Source organism: Microcebus murinus, chromosome 7 (assembly GCF_040939455.1).
Source record: "Microcebus murinus isolate Inina chromosome 7, M.murinus_Inina_mat1.0, whole genome shotgun sequence".
Taxonomy (NCBI): Eukaryota; Metazoa; Chordata; class Mammalia; order Primates; family Cheirogaleidae; genus Microcebus; species Microcebus murinus.
In genome coordinates this window covers 4,277,163-4,295,168 of record NC_134110.1, presented here as the reverse complement: position 1 = coordinate 4,295,168, position 18,006 = coordinate 4,277,163, and the positions used below count along the sequence as shown (strand labels likewise).

At 46.7% G+C, this 18,006-nt stretch overlaps 1 protein-coding gene across 3 annotated transcripts in view; it reads left to right on the top strand.

The window, feature by feature from the left end:
• The first annotated feature begins 9,264 nt into the window (after positions 1 to 9,264).
• Positions 9,265 to 18,006, top strand: part of ZSCAN2 (zinc finger and SCAN domain containing 2) — a 40,172-nt gene continuing 31,430 nt past the window's right edge. For 2 of the 3 annotated variants that reach the window (XM_076004725.1, XM_012763264.3), the window contains exons 1-2: positions 9,265 to 9,391; positions 11,532 to 12,046. In XM_076004725.1, coding sequence (XP_075860840.1) covers positions 11,638 to 12,046 — 409 coding nt within the window. In that variant the 5' untranslated portion in view covers positions 9,265 to 9,391; positions 11,532 to 11,637. The remainder of the gene's footprint in view (positions 9,392 to 11,531; positions 12,047 to 18,006) is intronic. The other variant, XM_012763265.3, reaches the window with a different exon arrangement.

Here is an 18,006-nt window from a genome sequence, read left to right as displayed (position 1 = left end):
GGAAAGGTACCCTAGGTAGAACACCCAATAATTTTCTTTTTCTGGTACATTGCAAGGTCTTTCACAATTTTTCATGACAGTGACCGCTGGAGGAGAAGACCCATTGGTTCGAATGAAAATTACAATGGAACCATATAATGAAAAGATCATTCAACCATTATGACTAATGTTTAAGAAATAAAAAATAAAGCCGGGCGCGGTGGCTCACACCTGTAATCCTAGCACTCTGGGAGGCCGAGGCGGGCGGATTGCTCGAGGTCAGGAGTTCGAAACTAGCCTGAGCAAGAGTGAGACCCCGTCTCTATTATAAATAGAAAGAAATTAATTGGCCAACTAATATATATATAAAATTAGCCGGGCATGGTGGCGCATGCCTGTAGTCCCAGCTACTCGGGAGGCTGAGACAGAAGGATCGCTTGAGCCCAGGAGTTTGAGGTTGCTGTGAGCTAGGCTGACGCCATGGCACTCACTCTAGCCTGGGCAACAAAGTGAGACTCTGTCTCAAAAAAAAACAAAACAAAAAAAACAACTTAAAAAAAAAAAAAAGAAATAAAAAATAAAGTCTTAAGCCCCCAACTGATTGAATGGACTCCCTCTTGGCCAAGGAGATCCCCAGAGAAACCCCAAAACTGAAATCCTGGCCACGAGGGCGGGAGGGCAGGCGCCCTCGGTCAGGCCAGGCCCGCAGCCCCGAGCTCCCAGCCCCAAAGACTCGCCGCGGCTGATCCCAATCGCCCGCCTGACGCTGCCCGGGGCCCTGTCCTGACGCTGCCCGGGGCCGTGTCCTGACGCTGCCCGGGCCCTGCGGCTTGGGCCTCGCAGCCGGCCCGCATTCCTGCCTGATAAGGGCCACCTGCGGGGCGGTTCTGGTCAGTCTGCCGCAGCAAGCGCAGGGTGGGGGTTCGTGTCCTCTGCTTCACCTTGTGACCTCAGAGGGCCCAAACCTCCGCCCCGGAGTCATGCTGACGCTGCCGTTTTCTGAACCTGGATCCCATGAAGCTCAATTGCACACGTGCATGCTTCTTTCCTAAATATTCGTGAGCCCTCCTATAGTTTTTTTTTTTTGAGACTCTCTCTGTCACCCAGCCTGGAGTGCAGTGGGGTCAGCCTAGCTCACAGCAACCTCAAACTCCTGGGCTCAAGTGTCTTTCCTGCTTCTGCCTCCAGAGTAGCTGGGACTACAGGTGTGCCACCACGCCCGGCTAATTTTTTTCTATTTTTAGTGGAGATAGGGTCTCGCTCTTGCTCAGGCTGGTCTCGAACTCCTGATCTCAAGGGGTCCTCCCACTTCGGCCTCCCAGAGTGCTAGGGTTACAGTCATGAGCCACGCAGGGCGCGCCCAGCCGCCCAGCCGACTCTATACCTTGTTAAATATGCATATTCGACCACCAGCTCAGCATAAAACTCCTGTTTCCTGTGCCCTTCCCTTCTCATACCTGCTCTAGGCTTTCTGAGGCCATCGCCTCCCAGTCTGTGGTCAGAATGGCCACCCCACAGGCTGCAACCCTTTATGAGAAATAAAACTCTCTTTTCCACATTTATGAATCTCATCATTCTTCAGCTGACATGTTTATGAAGAGTTTATAATGACATGGGAAAATGTTTGACATATATTACAGTACATGAAAAATCAGAATATGGACCTATATATATGTACAACCATATAAAAATATATGCAATATATTCTGCTGAAGATGGGTTGTATTTTCACTGCTCTATTAATAGAATGCCAGGCTTTCTCCTGGAGCATAGACTCCCCACAGAGCTCCTCTTCCTTTAGGGGACATACATAGAATTTAGCTGCTAAGAAGGGCAGCCCCACCCCCACCCCGGCTGGAGGCAATCAGACCCTATTGTCATGGAAGGTGGGTGACCAGAAACCAACCAACCTTTTGTGCGCACATAAAGGAGAAGGTTTGGAAGGGATGCCCAAAAACCTGTTGGAAGTCACTCTTGGGGGGTGGGGTGGAATTTGTAGCTGTATGGTCCAGGAAGGAAGTAGAACAAGCCCAATCAGTTTCAAGGGCTGAAAACCCCTAAGCAAGAAAGGGAAAATTGTTAGTGGTCTGGAGTGGGTGCTCTTCTGAGCCAATCCTGACATTGTGCTGGGGGTGGGGGGCAGGCTCGGAGAGGAGAGGCTGGTGGGGCCTGAAGGGCTGGGCACTCAGAATGAAACCCTGTGAACTGGTGAAGGATTCCGGATGAGGGGTGCCTAGAGAGTGGAATTCCTCCTCCCAGGGATCTCACGAGCCTTGGTGGGAATGTGCAAGGGGCAGCAAAGAGTGACACCTTGTGGTGGCGGAGAGCAATGGCAGAAACAGCCACAGCCTGGTGCTCGGGATGTCTGGGCTTTTCTCCAACTGGTGTGAATGCCCACGGGACTCTTTGAGAATTACTTAAGCCCCAGGTTCCTGGGCAATCCTCCTGCCCAGAGGATGGGCAGGTTCAAGAAGGAGGTAATTGGCTAATTCAGTGGGTATAGGCTATAGCTATTTTAGTTTTCTAAATTTGGGGATTTTTTTTTCCATCCAAGTGAGTATTATAGGGAAAAATTTTAAATGCATCCTGATTATTGTGGTACAGTTCATATCGGCCACACTCACATGCACACAAAAAAGGATGAAAGGAAACCCACCACGATGGTAACAGAGGTTATATTTGGGTACTAAGATTATACATTATTTTTTTTTTTTTTTTTTTTGAGACAGAGTCTCACTTTGTTGCCCAGGCTAGAGTGAGTGCTGTGGCATCAGCCTAGCTCACAGCAACCTCAAACTCCTGGGCTTGAGTGATCCTTCTGCCTCAGCCTCCCGAGTAGCTGGGACTACAGGCATGCGCCACCATGCCCGGCTAATTTTTTATATATATATATATCAGTTGGCCAATTAATTTCTTTCTATTTATAGTAGAGACGGGGTCTCGCTCTTGCTCAGGCTGGTTTTGAACTCCTGACCTTGAGCAATCCGCCCGCCTCGGCCTCCCAAGAGCTAGGATTACAGGCGTGAGCCACAGCGCCCGGCCCATTATTTTTATCTTTTCAAAAGTTTCTGTATTTTTCAAAATTTCAACGTAAGCATATATTGCTTTACTTTTCTTAATAAAAAAATTTTAAAAAGAAATGATACAGGCCGGGCGCTGTGGCTCACGCCTGTAATCCTAGCTCTTGGGAGGCCGAGGCGGGCGGATTGCTCAAGGTCAGGAGTTCAAAACCAGCCTGAGCAAGAGCGAAACCCCGTCTCTACTATAAATAGAAAGAAATTAATTGGCCAACTGATATATATATAAAAAATTAGCCGGGCATGGTGGCGCATGCCTGTAGTCCCAGCTACCCGGGAGGCTGAGGCAGAAGGATCACTCGAGCCCAGGAGTTTGAGGTTGCTGTGAGCGAGGCTGATGCCACGGCACTCACTCTAGCCTGGGCAACAAAGCGAGACTCTGTCTCAAAAAAAAAAAAAAAAAAAAAAAAAAAAAAAAGAAATGATACAAACACTCCTCAATTCCATTATTTTTTTAAAAAATAAATTCATACACATAACAAAAGGAAGTAAAAAACTCTCCCCCCTGTTTTCCAGTCTCCCACTGGAGCTAATCGCCATTCATACTTTCTCGGGTTTGCAACAAGAAAAACTTATTATGTACCTCCCAGAATATATATGAAGTATTTCTTTCCATTACGTTTCTTCACAAAATGTACCATGCCATAAGCACACCACTTTATACATGCTTTTTTCACCCATCTGAAGAGCTTTCCACATTAACATAAAAATCAACCTCAAAAATCAACCTCATTTTCAAAAAATAGCTAAATAGAACTCTGAGATCTATGTTCTAAGCATTTTTTTTTTTTTTTTTTTTTTTTGAGACAGAGTCTCGCTTTGTTGCACAGGCTAGAGTGAGTGCCGTGGCGTCAGCCTAGCTCACAGCAACCTCAAACTCCTGGGCTCAAGCAATCCTTCTGCCTCAGCCTCCCGAGTAGCTGGGACTACAGGCATGTGCCACCACGCCCGGCTAATTTTTTTTTTATATATATATATTAGTTGGCCAATTAATTTCTTTCTATTTATAGTAGAGACGGGGTCTCGCTCTTGCTCAGGCTGGTTTCGAACTCCTGACCTCGAGCAATCCGCCCGCCTCGGCCTCCCAGAGTGCTAGGATTACAGGCTTGAGCCACCACGCCCGGCCTGTTCTAAGCATTTTTTAATCTAGGCCTCTGTCTATAAACATTGAAATTATTTCCATTTTGTGTTATAAATACTGTTGCAGTAAACATTCTTGTACATATCTTGGCATATTTTTATGATCATATCTATAAGATATATTCCTTGCAATAGAATTCCTGGATCGCCCTCTAAAATTATTGTACCAATTTATACTACCACCAACAGTATGAGAATGAATTATTTTCCTATAAACACCGTTGTATTATCAAACTTTAAAATTTTTGCCCAAACCCAAAACTATAGGTGGAATATGGCATCTGTATTTGTTTTGATTTGTATTTTAAAGATTATTAGTGAGGTTAAGCTGTTTGGGGGAGGGGCAGTGCAGAGTTCACAGGCACAGTCATGGCACACTACAGCCTAGAACTTCTGGCCTCAGGGGATCCTTCCCCCTAGCCTCCCCCCAATCATGCCCAGCAAGTTGAGGTTTTTTTCCCCCACTCTGTTTTGTGACCTGCCTATTCTTATCCTTTGCTCATTTTTTCTATTGTTGGTGTTTTTCATGCTCATTTGTATAAACTCATAGTAAATTAGAAATTCAGCCCTACGTCACATGTTACAAATATTTTCCCCACTTTGTCATTTATCCTTTGACTTCCATTTATGGCCTTTTATGCTATGCAAACATTTTTAGTTTTGTGGGTTCAAATGTGTCCTTATTTTTCTTACTGATTTCTGAGTGCATTAGTTTTTTAATTAAAATAAAAATTCAAGTTGCTTGTGTGTGTGTTTGTGAAGCAAATTAAACACACAATAGTAAAAGCCCATTAGGGGAACAGTCTTTGGCACCAAACCACCCCCTAAGGATGTTTCAACCTCCAGGCTCAATAAATCTCATAGTTAGGGACTTCAACATCTGTACTAGGATCAGCAGTCTGGTTTGACAAGACAGTTAGGGAACTTGTCTTGAAGCCACTTTTGCTTACCAATTGCACTGCTTTTACTGAAGGTTACAAGATTTATTTTTCTTTCCAATGGTCAACTATTTTAGGGATAATTTTCTTCCTATTAATATAAACCAAACACCCTAGGGACTATAAATATATCTGTACATGTGCGTGTTTTAATTTTTTCCCTATCTTTTTTTTTCTTCCTATCTTTTATACTTAGTCTTCACTTGTAATAATGTGGGGAGCATTGAAGATTATGGAGATAAATCCCCTCTAAAACACATCCTGTCCCAAGAGACCCCTGGTACCACCCTTGCCTCTGTGTCTTGGCAAGAACCACCTCACACTGGGGCCGCCTCCGAGTCATTTTGTGCAGCCCAGAGCACCCTCGTGTCTTCCCACAAACATCCTTGAATAGAGCAGTTCAGAATAGGGCATGGGAACTTGTCAGAGGTTGTAAATCCATTTTCCTCCCTCCTCTTGGCAAGAAAGGGCTGGAACACGGCCTGGGGTGTCCAATCCTGGAGCAGCCCAGGCCAGCACAGGACAAGTAAGAGAAAAGCCAGCATCCTTTGAGGAGCAATACAAGATTGAAAGCCACAAAGCTAAAGAGCCTCCCTCTGCAACACTGTTAATGCAAACTGGTAATAAAAAATAGAAAAGATATTGGCTTTGGGGGATGAAAAAATCCCATTATATATATAAAAAAAATTCTGCTCTAGCTATTGTTTTTACCCAGCATGTGTCATATGATACTTAATTTCACAATTGTTCACTGATTGACACTTTCTTGGACTGAATCCCACTCTTTTCTTTAAAAGAAACGTTTCCCTGATCCTGTTCCCTAGTCTTTCTGTCTGGGCATTCTTAGGATGAGCATCCCTTTAGTTTTATCTTCTCCTTAGGCCAGTCTTACAATATCCTATAACACTGTCCATTTCAATGGTCTTTTTCCAATCACATTTAGTGACCCTGGGTCTTTGGCATAACTAACAAAAATGAGACGCGTACCCTGGATACAACCAGAAGAGACTTCTTGTTTACTCTGATGGTGAGGAAGGAGATTGGATTAAGCAGATGGGGGTCTTAGGTAGGAGGAGGTACTTCCTGCATCCTCAGGGCCCAAGGCCCCTCTGCTTCAAGGCCTTGGCCTTATCAGCTCAGGGGTCATTAGTCCGGATCATGACATGTTATTATGGAAAGCAGGTTCTCTCCACCCCGACCCTCATAATTTTTCATTAACTCTAGAGGAGCTAAGGGCCCCTGAAGGCCTTGGGCTGAGCATTCTTTGGGGTGAGGTCCCTTCTTGGTCAACATCTAAAAACCAGTAGTGACACTGTTGCTGCCTGTCCATTTTTTCTTTTTTTTTTCAGACAGAGTCTCGCTTTGTTGTCCAGGCTAGAGTGAGTGCCGTGGCATCAGCCTAGCTCACAGCAACCTCAAACTCCTGGGCTCGAGTGATCCTTCTGCCTCAGCCTCCCGAGTAGCTGGGACTACAGGCATGCGCCACCATGCCCAGCTAATTTTTTATATATATATATCAGTTGGCCAATTGATTTCTTTCTATTTATAGTAGAGACGGGGTCTCGCTCTTGCTCAGGCTGGTTTTGAACTCCTGACCTTGAGCAATCCGCCCGCCTCGGCCTCCCAAGAGCTAAGATTACAGGCGTGAGCCACAGCGCCCGGCCCATTTTTTCTTAATATGCCTTCAGTCTCCAGAGTGGAGGATGTGGCTCGGTGTGGGGTATTACTAAGAAAAGCTAGGAGCCAGATCCGATCCCCTCTCACCAGTGCACCCAGGGGGTATACATGTGGTTTAGTTTCAGCCAACCAAATACTCTTTCTGTGCACTTGGAAATCTGAGTGAGAAAGTGAGGGAGACAGAGAAGGCTGTAGTATCACCAGATGTCACGAGGTGAGCAGGCTGGACTGTTGCTGCTAAGGGATTGTTTATTGTGGCTCTTGGGGCCTCACTCTTTGTTCCTTGATTCCCAACGGTTGCAAGCCTGATCCCTCAGCTCCCATCTACTCTGTGACATTCCCTGACAGTCTTTCAATAAGTCCCTTTTACTTAAGTTAGCTGGAGTAGTTCTCTGAAGCTTGTAACCAAGAATGCTCCCTGGTAGAACAGAGTCTCCCTCACCCCTGTGGTTTGGCCAGTGGAGAAAGAAATCACTTGGAGGAGCAACCTTGAACTTGGCTATATTTCTAGGCTTGCCTCACCGTCCCAAGACGGGCTCAGCGTGCTTCCTCAGTAGGACCATTATGCCATGAATTACTCTTAAATGTGACTTGCTCTCTGTCTCACCTAGGATAGTTGACATTGGCCGGGACCAGCTTCCCAGAATCAGGCAAAGGGAAGAGATGGCTGGCTCCAGGACTTTCCAGTTACAAGCTAGTGCCAGTTCTTGTGGTCAAGGGTTGACTGGGATACGGGAAGAAGTAAACGGATTCTTGGGCTGCTGGAAAGTTTCAGCTGTGCAGTCCCCTCCTCCGGTCCTTTCCTTTTTGTGTAAATTTCCATTCCTAGTAAGGATGGACAAGTGGAGAGAAAAATCTTCGTTTATACAATGTCATCCACCCAAATCATCATCCTCAATCATTTTGTGGATCTTCCTCTCTAGGAATGGTGACCGCTGGAGGGGTGGTGACTGCTGGAGGGGTGGTGGCCAGGAATTCTGCATCCAGGCTCTTAGTGCAGACTTCTCAGGCTGGCCGGGAGGTGGTGCTGTTTGCACGTGGTCAGATAGGGCTAATAAATTAAGATGCTACCCGGGTTCTATTGGATGACAGGATTTACCAGCAGAACTTCACTTTGCATCTTTGTATTTGGATTAAAGTGGTTAATTAGAGAAAAACAGGTGAATTTCAATTTTTTCAACAGCTAATTTTTCTATTTTTGCAGAGACGGGGTCATGAGCCACTGCGCTGGGCCAAGAAAATTATCTCTTTGTCACAACAGTTGCTACTATTGCTGGTTATGAAATTTAGAAATCTGGGCTGGGCATGGTGGCTCACAACTGTAGTCCCAGCGACTTGGGAGGCTGAGGCAGGAGGATCGCTTGAGCCCAGGAGTTTGAGGTTGCTGTGAGCCAGGCTGACACCAAGGAACTCTAGCCCAGGCGACAGAGCAAAAAAAAAAAAAAAAAGATAATTTTCTTAATATACAAAGAGCTCTCAGAGACTAATTTTAAAATGGGAAAAGGATATGAACAATTAGTTCACAGAAAACAAGATTAAAGTCACCAATAAACATGAAACATTTCTCACTCATAAATTAATGAAAAAAAAATTTTTAATGAAGTCATTTGATTATGTGTGCCTCCAGTAATCGCTCTGCACAAACGCACACAATGGAAAGGGTGTCCTTTCTCTTCATCCTTTGATTTTCCGTTTGGGTTTCCAGGCAGTTTCTCACTTGTTTTCATGCAGCGTTGGGACAGCCTTTTCTTCAACGGCGTGACCCTGACAGGGGCTAAGACTGAGCTGTACGCGACACCGTGGCAAGCACTAACGCGGAGAAGAAGAGCAGGCGTGCCAGGGCCGGCGTCCGTGCCTGCGGGGTGAGGACGGGGTGCCCCGCGGAGCAGACGGGAGGCACGGGGGCGGGGCGGGGCTGGTCGTGCCTGCGCAGGAGCAGCACGTGCGACAACAAAGGGGTGTGCGAGGGCCGGTGCACGTGCACGGCTGCAAACGGGGCGGAGGCGCCGGCCTGGGCGCTGAGGGGCTTCTCCTGCGCGGTTCCGTTCCTGCTCGGGTCTGCTCTCGCCCGTCGCGAGGGGCCTAACGGCGTTACCTGACACGCGCTTCGCGGCCGAGAAAGACCTGCAAGTGCGTCTATCCAACTTTCACCTTTTATAGACAAATATGCAGAGGCTTTAGAGAGGTGAAAGGCCACAGCTCTGGCAACACTGGGGTCCTGACGGCCAGTCCTCGCACTTTCTTGCCGCTGGCCCTCCGGCATTGCCCAGGCTAGCCACGTAACTCTGCCGCCCGGACCGCGGTCCGGTCCGTCTCCGGGTGGACTACATCTCCCACAATGCCCCGGGCCCGGCCTCCCTCCCGCCGCCTAGCCGAGCCCCGTCGCCACCAGTAAAAAAGCAGAGTTTCCAGGGGCCGCTCCCAGCAGCCAATGAGCGCGGCGGTGGGCGGGGCTCTCCCGTCCATTGTTCTCGGTGCCCCACGGGCTTCAGCCCAGGTAAATCCGGAGGGGCAGGGCCGAGCCCGGGGGCGCTTTCGCGCGCGGAGCATCCGCCAGAGCAAGACCTGGTCTCCGGAGAGGTGAGCCGAAGAGGCAGGCCTGGACCCCGCGGACGCGGGACGGTAGCCCGAGGCCAGGGCATAACGGGCCTGGGGCCAGCTGCCGGAAGCCCTGCTGGGGGAGGGGTGTCGGGGGCGCTGTCCGTGTCCCGCGGGCCGGACCGCTCGGATTTACCCGCCCGGCTCCGCCAACCGACCCGCACTCTCCTCCATGACGGAGAGCTCCTTGCATATCCTGCCAGGAAGCGCAGTGTTTGGACTGGAAGGGAGGTTCGACATCCCGCGCAGCCTCCTGGTTTTACAGATGGGGAAACCGAGGTTCAGAGGGGGCGTGTCTTGCCCCAGGTCACAGCGAATTAGCTGACTAGGCGCAGTTTTCCTGGGCTCCCAAGTAGGAGAGAGTTCTGCTTTCTGTTATACCTGTTCCTTTTAATCATTTGGGTAAATACACCTTGAGAGCTTAGGTTTTCCCATTAGCTTTTCTTTTTTCTTCTCTTTCTCTCTCTTTTAAAGCTTTTCCTACTTTTCCTTTCTCTTTTTCTTTTTTCAGGGGGATTGACTGAGTCTTCATAATGTAATGATTTTTAAGGCTAATTTTTCATTGCTTTCATAATATTTATTTTAAGTCCTTTGCAATTCCATTGCTCTCAGTATTTTGCAGAGTTGCCCTCCGGGTCTTTTTCCTTCTCTGTGTTCATTTTTAAAGGAAATCGGGGTCTCATTGTGTCTATGGTTTTTCTGCCTTGTGGGTTTTGTTTTTATCCATTATTTTCATACCAGGAGGATTATCTTAAACCATTAATGATTAATAATCTTTGTCAGTATGATTTTTTTAAATGTATAAACGTACAGCAGTGTATGACTCTTAAATTTCATATGCATGCTCTTGTGTTGTGCAACCATTTGCCAAAACAAGACCTAGAAAATTTCCAGCACAAATTTCAGAAGACTCCTTTGAGCCCCTACCTAGTCAATATTCCCCAAAGGTAGTCTTGATTATGTTAGTGTAATTTCTAATACATTACTGTGTAAAGTGCCATAGTTTATTAACCATTTCCCTGCTACTGGATTTTAAGGAGCCTGTTTTTTGCAATCAAAAACAGTGCTATGGTTGCATGTCCTTGCAAATAAATTTCTTTTTACTGAGATGGAGTTTTTTGTATGTTTGTTTTTTGTTTATTTGTTTGTTTTTGAGACAGGCTCTCACTCTGTTGCTTGAGTTGGGGTGCAATGGCATCACTGTAGCTCACAGCAACCTCAAACTCCTGGGCTCAAGTGATCCTCTTGTCTCAGCCTCCTGAGTAGCTGAGACTAAAGGTGCATGCCGCCACACTCGGCTAATTTTGTAAAAAATTTTTGTAGAGACAGGGTCTTGCTATTGCCTAGGCTGGTCTGGAACTCCTGGTCTCAAGTGATCCTCCCAACTCAGCATCCTAAAGTGCTAGGATTACAGACTTGAGCCACTGCATCCAGCCCAGATGGTTATTTTTTAAAGATAAATTACTGAGGGGCCAGGCTGGATCAGAGAGTATGAACATGTTTAAAACTTTAAGCTGGCCTAGGTGGCTCATGCCTGTAATCCCAGCTACTCAGGAGGCTAAGGTGGGAGGAGTTTGAGACCAGTGTGGGCAACAGAACAAGACCCTATCTCTTAAAAAAAAAAAAAAAAAACCCAAACCAAAAACGTAACACTTTAAAGTATGGTAATAATGTGGTTGAGATACTGCCTTCCTTCCAATGAAGTTCAAAGAGCCTTGACATCTGATCCATTGCTACTCCTTAAGGTGTCACTATCTATATTTCTTAGGTGGTCACTGAGGTTAAGTGACTAAGTTGTATGTTAGGTGGTCATTGCTCAGCAGCAAGTCTGAACTGACTTAGGGGGAGATAACTAAGCTCTGGGGTTTTTTTTTTTATGATTTTGTATTTTTGATACTCATTCTTTGGTCTTTTTGAAAGAACAATGCTATATTTTTTGTATCTTTTCTTACCACAGAGAGATGTTTTTAGGAATAAGTTATTTTTTCTTTAAGAGGTACAGGAAATGTCTGTTAACTTGCGGATATAAGGATCACTTGGTGGCCTGATGTGGGCTGTTGTGATTTAGATTGCTTTTAGGACAGTCTACTAATGGATTCTGGTTCTCTTTCTTGTTTCTCAGCAGGACTACTTGTTGAGATTTGAGGAGGGAGGTGTCTTCTCAGAGAGCCTGGCTGGAGGAGACTGAGTCAATGCTTAAAGCCTGAGTTATCGCCCCAGGAACGTGGATGATGGCTGCAGAGGCGCCAAGAGTGACCACCCCCCTTAGCCCCTTGGTCCAGGTGCCTCAAGAAGAAGATGGACAGGAAGAGGAGGTCACCACTATGATCCTGGAGGATGACTCCTGGGTGCAGGAAGCTGTACTGCAGGAGGATGGCCCTGAGTCCGAGCCCTTTCCCCAGAGTGCTGGCAAGGGCAGCCCCCAGGAGGAGGCAGTGGCTGGGGGACCGCAGGGTGCACTCAGCCGCCTCCGAGAGCTCTGTCGGCGCTGGCTGAGGCCAGAGGTGCACACGAAGGAGCAGATGTTGACCGTGCTACCAAGGGAAATTCAGGCTTGGCTACAAGAGCATAGGCCCGAAAGCAGCGAGGAGGCAGTAGCCCTGGTGGAAGACTTGACCCAGACCCTTCAGGAAAGTGGTGAGACACAGAATCTCGTAGGGAGAGGGTGGAGGAGGAGCATGGTGTTTGTGGTGGAGGCACAGGTGGTATCTAGGACAGAGTGGGGGGTATCTAGGACAGGCCCATCCCTCTGCTCTGCAGACAGTCAGCATATTCTGCACGCGTTTAATGCCCTCATCGTGTGCAGTGGTAGCTCTAGAACTTCCAGATTGGAGGGGCTTCCAGGACTGCTCTTGGAGCAACATTTGCATCCATAGTTTTTACTTACCCTTTTGTTTGGAGTGGTTGAGGAGCTGATGGAGGCTGTGGGGGAGGGGCTGAATACCCCTATAAACCGCCCCTTGGCACCTTCACTTTGTTGTACAGTAAACCTCCAAATAGTTCCAGCAATTATAAAAACCAAATAATCTGATTTTCTTCAAAGTGATTATTCTTATGAGATCCAAGATAAATGGCAGATAAACCATCTAATAACTAGGGACTTTCTGTGGTATAAAGTTATCCTGGGCTCCTAAGAGAGTAATTCAAAACCTGAGCTCTTTGATGCCTGTGTTCCCGGCGTGCCCTTTACCTGCTCTGTCCATTCTGGCTTTCAGCTTCCTTCAGATCTACCTGTGCTGCTAGGAATATTTTGGGGCACAGGGCTGCCTTTGTGCTGATGAGGACTGTGGAAATTCAGAGAAAGGAACGTGGAGAGGTCAGGTTAGGTCAGAGAAGGCTTTATGGAGGACATGAAACCTGAGCAGGAGGGAGTCAAACTGGGAAAGGTCAGGGGCAGGGAGCAGGGTGTGGAGAGAAAGGAGTTGTGTTGAGCAAAGGCCTGGAAGGGCAGAGCCAGCATAGTTTATTCCTTCAGGTGACAGGGAGGAGGGCTGGCTGACTGGAGCGGAAAGTGTGTTTTTAGGAAGTGGTAGGTAGAGTTTGAGGAAGGGTGGATGGAGGCTTGAACTGAATGTCATTGGCCTCAAGTGGGACCCAAGAGGCATGGGAGGAAGCTGAGTTTGGCAACAGGATGTAGGCTTGATTAGAGTAGGGAGAGGCTAGAGGCAGGAGGGCAGCCAGGAAGCTGCCTAGTCATCGGGCTGCAGGGATGGGGGTGGGCCCTGATTGGACACGTGTGAGAAAGAACTAATAGTAACAATGGCTAGCATTTCTTGAGCTCTTTCTGTGGGCCAGGCCTGGAAATATGCTTAGCATCTAATATGCAAAACTCATGTAAACTTCACAGCCTGTGAAGATAAACAGGATTGTCCTCACCAGAGAAGTGAAGTGACTCCCTTAAGACCATGCAGCTAGTAGGAGGCAGAACCAAGATTTGAACTTATGTGTCTGAAGAAATGGCCCATGTCCTTAAACATTTTATCATGTGTGTGATGCTAAGTGACAGTTCCTAATGGGCTGTTGGAAGGAGGGGATGCAGACAGGATTAAGACAAAGTGACTAACGCCGGGGCATCTAGCCTGGAGGATTCCGAAGACTGGGAGGCGGGCCAGGCGCAGTGGCTCATGCCCACAGTCTCAGCACTTTGGGAGGCTGAGGGGGTGGTGATGGGTATTGCTTGAGGCCAGGAGTTCGAGGTTACAATGAGCTATGATTGCACCACTGCACTCCAACCTGGGTGACAGAGCAAGACCCTGTCTCTAAGAATAAAAAATAAATTAAAAAAGAAGACTGGGAGGCCTGGCATGGTGGCTCAAGCCTGTAATCCTAGCACTCTGGGAGGCTGAGGCGGGTGGATCGCTCAAGGTCAAGAGTTCGAAACCAGCCTGAGCAACAGCATGACCCCGTCTCTACTAAAAATAGAAAGAAATTAATTGGCCAACTAAAAATATATAGAAAAAATTAGCCAGGCATGGTGGTGCATGCCTGTAGTCCCAGCTACTTGGGAGGCTGAGGCAGAATTGCTTGAGCCCAGGAGTTTGAGGTTGCTGTGAGCTAGGCTGACGCCACGGCATTCACTCTAGCCTGGGCAACAGAATGAGACTCTGTCTAAATGAATGAATGAATGAATGAATGAATGAATGAATGAATGAATGGGAAGGGAAGAGAAGGAAAAAGAAGATGGTTTGGGGCAGTGGTTATGACAACCTCCTGTGACTGGGAGGTAGGAATAAAGCTGTCCTCTGAAGAAAGGGACTGATCTTGAGGGCTTATGGTGACAGCCTTGCACTGGGCACCTTACATGTCCATCTCTAAGAATCCTGTGAAGTGGGTGGGACTGTCATTTCCCAGATAAATGGAAATTCAGCAAGGTCACACAGCTGTCGTCTCGTGGAGCCAGGATTCTAACTGTTTGCTTCCACGTGTGTGTGGTGGAGCCCAAGTTTTATTAGAAGTGAAGTACCTGATTTTCTTTGGCCCTGAAAAGTAACTTTTAAGTTTATTCCTCCTGTTTACAAAAACTTCTCATCCTGTTTCAAAACTTTGTTTTCTTGCCTCCTGGTGGATGTGACAGATTTGTAGTGAACTTGAGGATCTTCAGCTAGACACTCTGGTGAAGGCAGAGTGGTTGCGGCCAAGGAGATAGCTCTGGGCTGGTGGTTTAATTGGGAAGCACAGAGCAGAGGGTCTGGCCTCAGCAGGTGTCTGAGGTGATTACAGCCCTTCTCACCTGGCTTGCTCCAGGGGCTTTGTGCCTTTCATCTTTTACTGGCCATTAGAGATGGGGATGGTGCCAGACAAGTAGGTGTGTCAGTCCCCTGACTTCTGCCTTTGCGGTGGTCTTTGCTGGGCTTGGTGTGTTTAACAGATGTTCCCACCCTTCCCCGTGTCTGCCCATAGGAATCGCTGCACTTGTCTCCCTCCCTTCTCAAACATTCACCCAACAGGAGACCACTTGACCTCTATTCTGCTTGTCCAGCTTGGGACATTTATCCACATTCACCCAGCACAAGACATTTCAAGGCCTTATTAGGTGGTTTAATGTTTGACTAATAGGAACCTCTATGTGCTCACAAAGTATCTTATAATTCCAATTAGGATCAGACTATATTAATAGTGGCGAAGCTCATCTCTATCTGTGAATGTTTCCCAAGGACATTGTAATCCCCATAGCCAGCCCTAATCCAGGCTCTGGGTATTTCTCACCCGAATTCTTGCAGCAGCCTCCAGACTGAACCTGCCTTTGGCCTCTTCTCGTTCATTACAGCTCTTCCCCTCCTACCAGAGTGATGGGGGCACGCTCCTACCTTAATATCTTCATCAGTTTCCCAGTGTCCACCAAATCAGGCATGACCTCTTTGTTCAGTATGGAATCCACGGCCCTGTGTGACCTGGCCCAGACCTTCCCGGCAGCCTGGTCCCTCCCCTGCCCCCTTGCTCTAACCTCCACTCCTTTCTGACAAGAGCTTGCCGTTTCTTGAACATAGCCTGTGCTTTCTAGCATTCACCTTTTGCTCCTGAATGTTTGGCTTGGCATGGCCTTGTCTCATCTCTGTAATAAAACCCAGCTGTCTTTTGAGTGCCCACCCTTGGAGACCCTCTTCGTAAAGCTGTCCTTTGCTTCCCTATCCCCAGTTCCGCACAGCTGGGAGCATCTCTAATCAATCACCTTGCTGGTAGTCATCTCCCCCAGAACATTTGGACTCTGTCCCCCTCTTCTTCCCTCCCCCTTCTTTCTCCCCTCTCTTTTCCTCTCTCCAGTGTCATGAACCTCCGGGCCCAACCCCAGATCGACTGAATCAGAAACTTTGGGCTTGGTGCCCAGCACTCCAGGGTTTAACAAGCCCTTCAGGTGATCCTGATTCAACTCTGGTTTGAGAACCTCTGCATTAGATGCCTCGTTCTCAAACTTGGGTGCACATCAGAACCACCTGGGGACCTGGCACCCACTCGCAAGGCTTCTGATTTTCTCATTTAATTGGTATGGGGTATGGCCTGGGCAAGGAATTTTTGAAAGCTTCCAGGGAGTTCTGTTATGCAGCAGTTTAAAGACCGTTGCTATTAGAGCTTTGTTCCTCAGGGTGGCCAGTGAACCAACAGCACGAGCATCACCTGGGAGTCTGCTGGAGATGCTGCCTGTCTCACCCCAGCCCCACTGAAGCAGAATCTACATTTAACAAGATCTCCAGATGATTTGTATGCTCTCTGAGGTCCGAGAAGCACTATCCTAGACTAGAAAGGAATAGAGGTTATTAGCTTCAAACCTACTGTGTCCGTGATCAGTTGAGCCAAAAAGTCACAGCTGACCTCTCCTGCCATCCTCAGCATCATGTGGCTTTTGGTGGTCACAGGCAGCGGGTTATCTGTTTTGAGCTTGCTGCCCCAGCAGAATGCTCCCTTAATGACCACGAATGAACATACACATTCGTTTCTCTTAGCCAGAAAGGGAGTGGGGAGTGTTGGAGCATTGTAAAAAGGTATGTCTCTTTAGAGCTACAATTCTTAGCTTCAAAATAGAATTACTTCTAGTTTACTTAAATACTTGAAAAGTATTCCAGACAGAACTCTTAGGGAAAGGTAACCTCACTGTAAAGTGTTTGGCAGTCATTCATTTGAACTGTTCATTGTTGTTTTTATCAGTGGTTCATCTTTTAAGCAGCCCGAGTTCAGGTGGAACAGTATTCCCAGTCACTCCGCACGGTCAGGCCTCCATAGGCTTGCCAGGGTGGCGTTTGCTGGGCAGAGCCCAAGTCAGAATGGAGCTGGGCGTAACCTGTACTGGACGCACCTCTCTATTTTGGACCAGTAGCTCCAGCCGCAGTCTTGAGACTCAGTGGTATGTCACAGTCAAGCAGGAAGGGCTTTAGATGAATTTTGAGCTACACACTAAAGCACCAAAGTCTGTGACCAATTGATTTCGTTATAAATAAATTATAGCAAATTCGAGCTTATCCCCATATTGGCATCAGTATCCCCCACATTCACTGTGATATGCTTTCTAACACGGGAGAGAAAGAGGAGGCCTGTGGCCAGCCAGGGGGCACACAAGGCCCTGTGAACAGCCACAGGAACATGCCGTGCACGTGAGTTGAGGGTGTAAAAATACAAGAACCATTGGTTTAGACCCAGTTACAACTGCAGCTTTTGTCTACTGACTGATAAGGAGAGAGGGCCTGTGGCAATTCAAGAACCATTCAGTGAATAGTTTTTGGACAGTGGTCTAATCATTTTGAAAAAACAAAGATTGGATCTCTACTTCTCAACCTACATAGAAATAGATCCCTGCACAAAAATAAATTCCAGATGGATTATAGGTCTATACTATACAAGATTATAGGTCTATACTATACAAGATCTGAAATGACAGTAAGAAAATATTTTTGTAATCTTAGGGTAGGGAAGGACTTCATAAGCAATGCATAAATCATCAAAGCTAGATTGGACTCATGAGTACAGAAGAAAAGTCATTTATATAAAAAAGATACTATGAACAAAATTAAAAGACAACACACACAGTGGGAGGAAATAATTGCAACAAAGCCTGGAATGTAACAGATCAAGAGTCAAAATCCTTGATTTACAAGAGCTTCTATTAAATTCATAAGAAAAGTCACCCCAGTAGAATAAAAGGTAAAAAATACAAAGTAATTTAGAAATGAAAAAAAATACAAATTGTAACTGTATGAAAAGATATTATACCTTATAAATTACCAGGGAAATACCCATTAAATTAAGATACTATTATTTTGCCTATAAAACTGTCAGAAATATATGAGTGTTTCTAAGAATTCTATACCTTTCTGAGCATTTAATGTAATCTTTTCAAATTAATTTTCAGAATTTGTCTAGTACGCTGTGTGTCACTGGTTTTTTTTTTTTTTTTAAGAGACAAGATCTTTCTTTGTCACCCAGGCTGGAATAACAGTGGCATGATCACAGTTCACTGTAGCTTCAAATTCCTGGGCTCAAGCAATCTTCTCATCCTAGCCTCCCAAGTAGCTAGGACTACAGGTGCACGCTACCATGTCTGGCGAATTTTTAAAAAATTTTTTGTGGAGACAAAGTCTCTAGGCTGCTTGGTCTCAAACTCTTGGGCT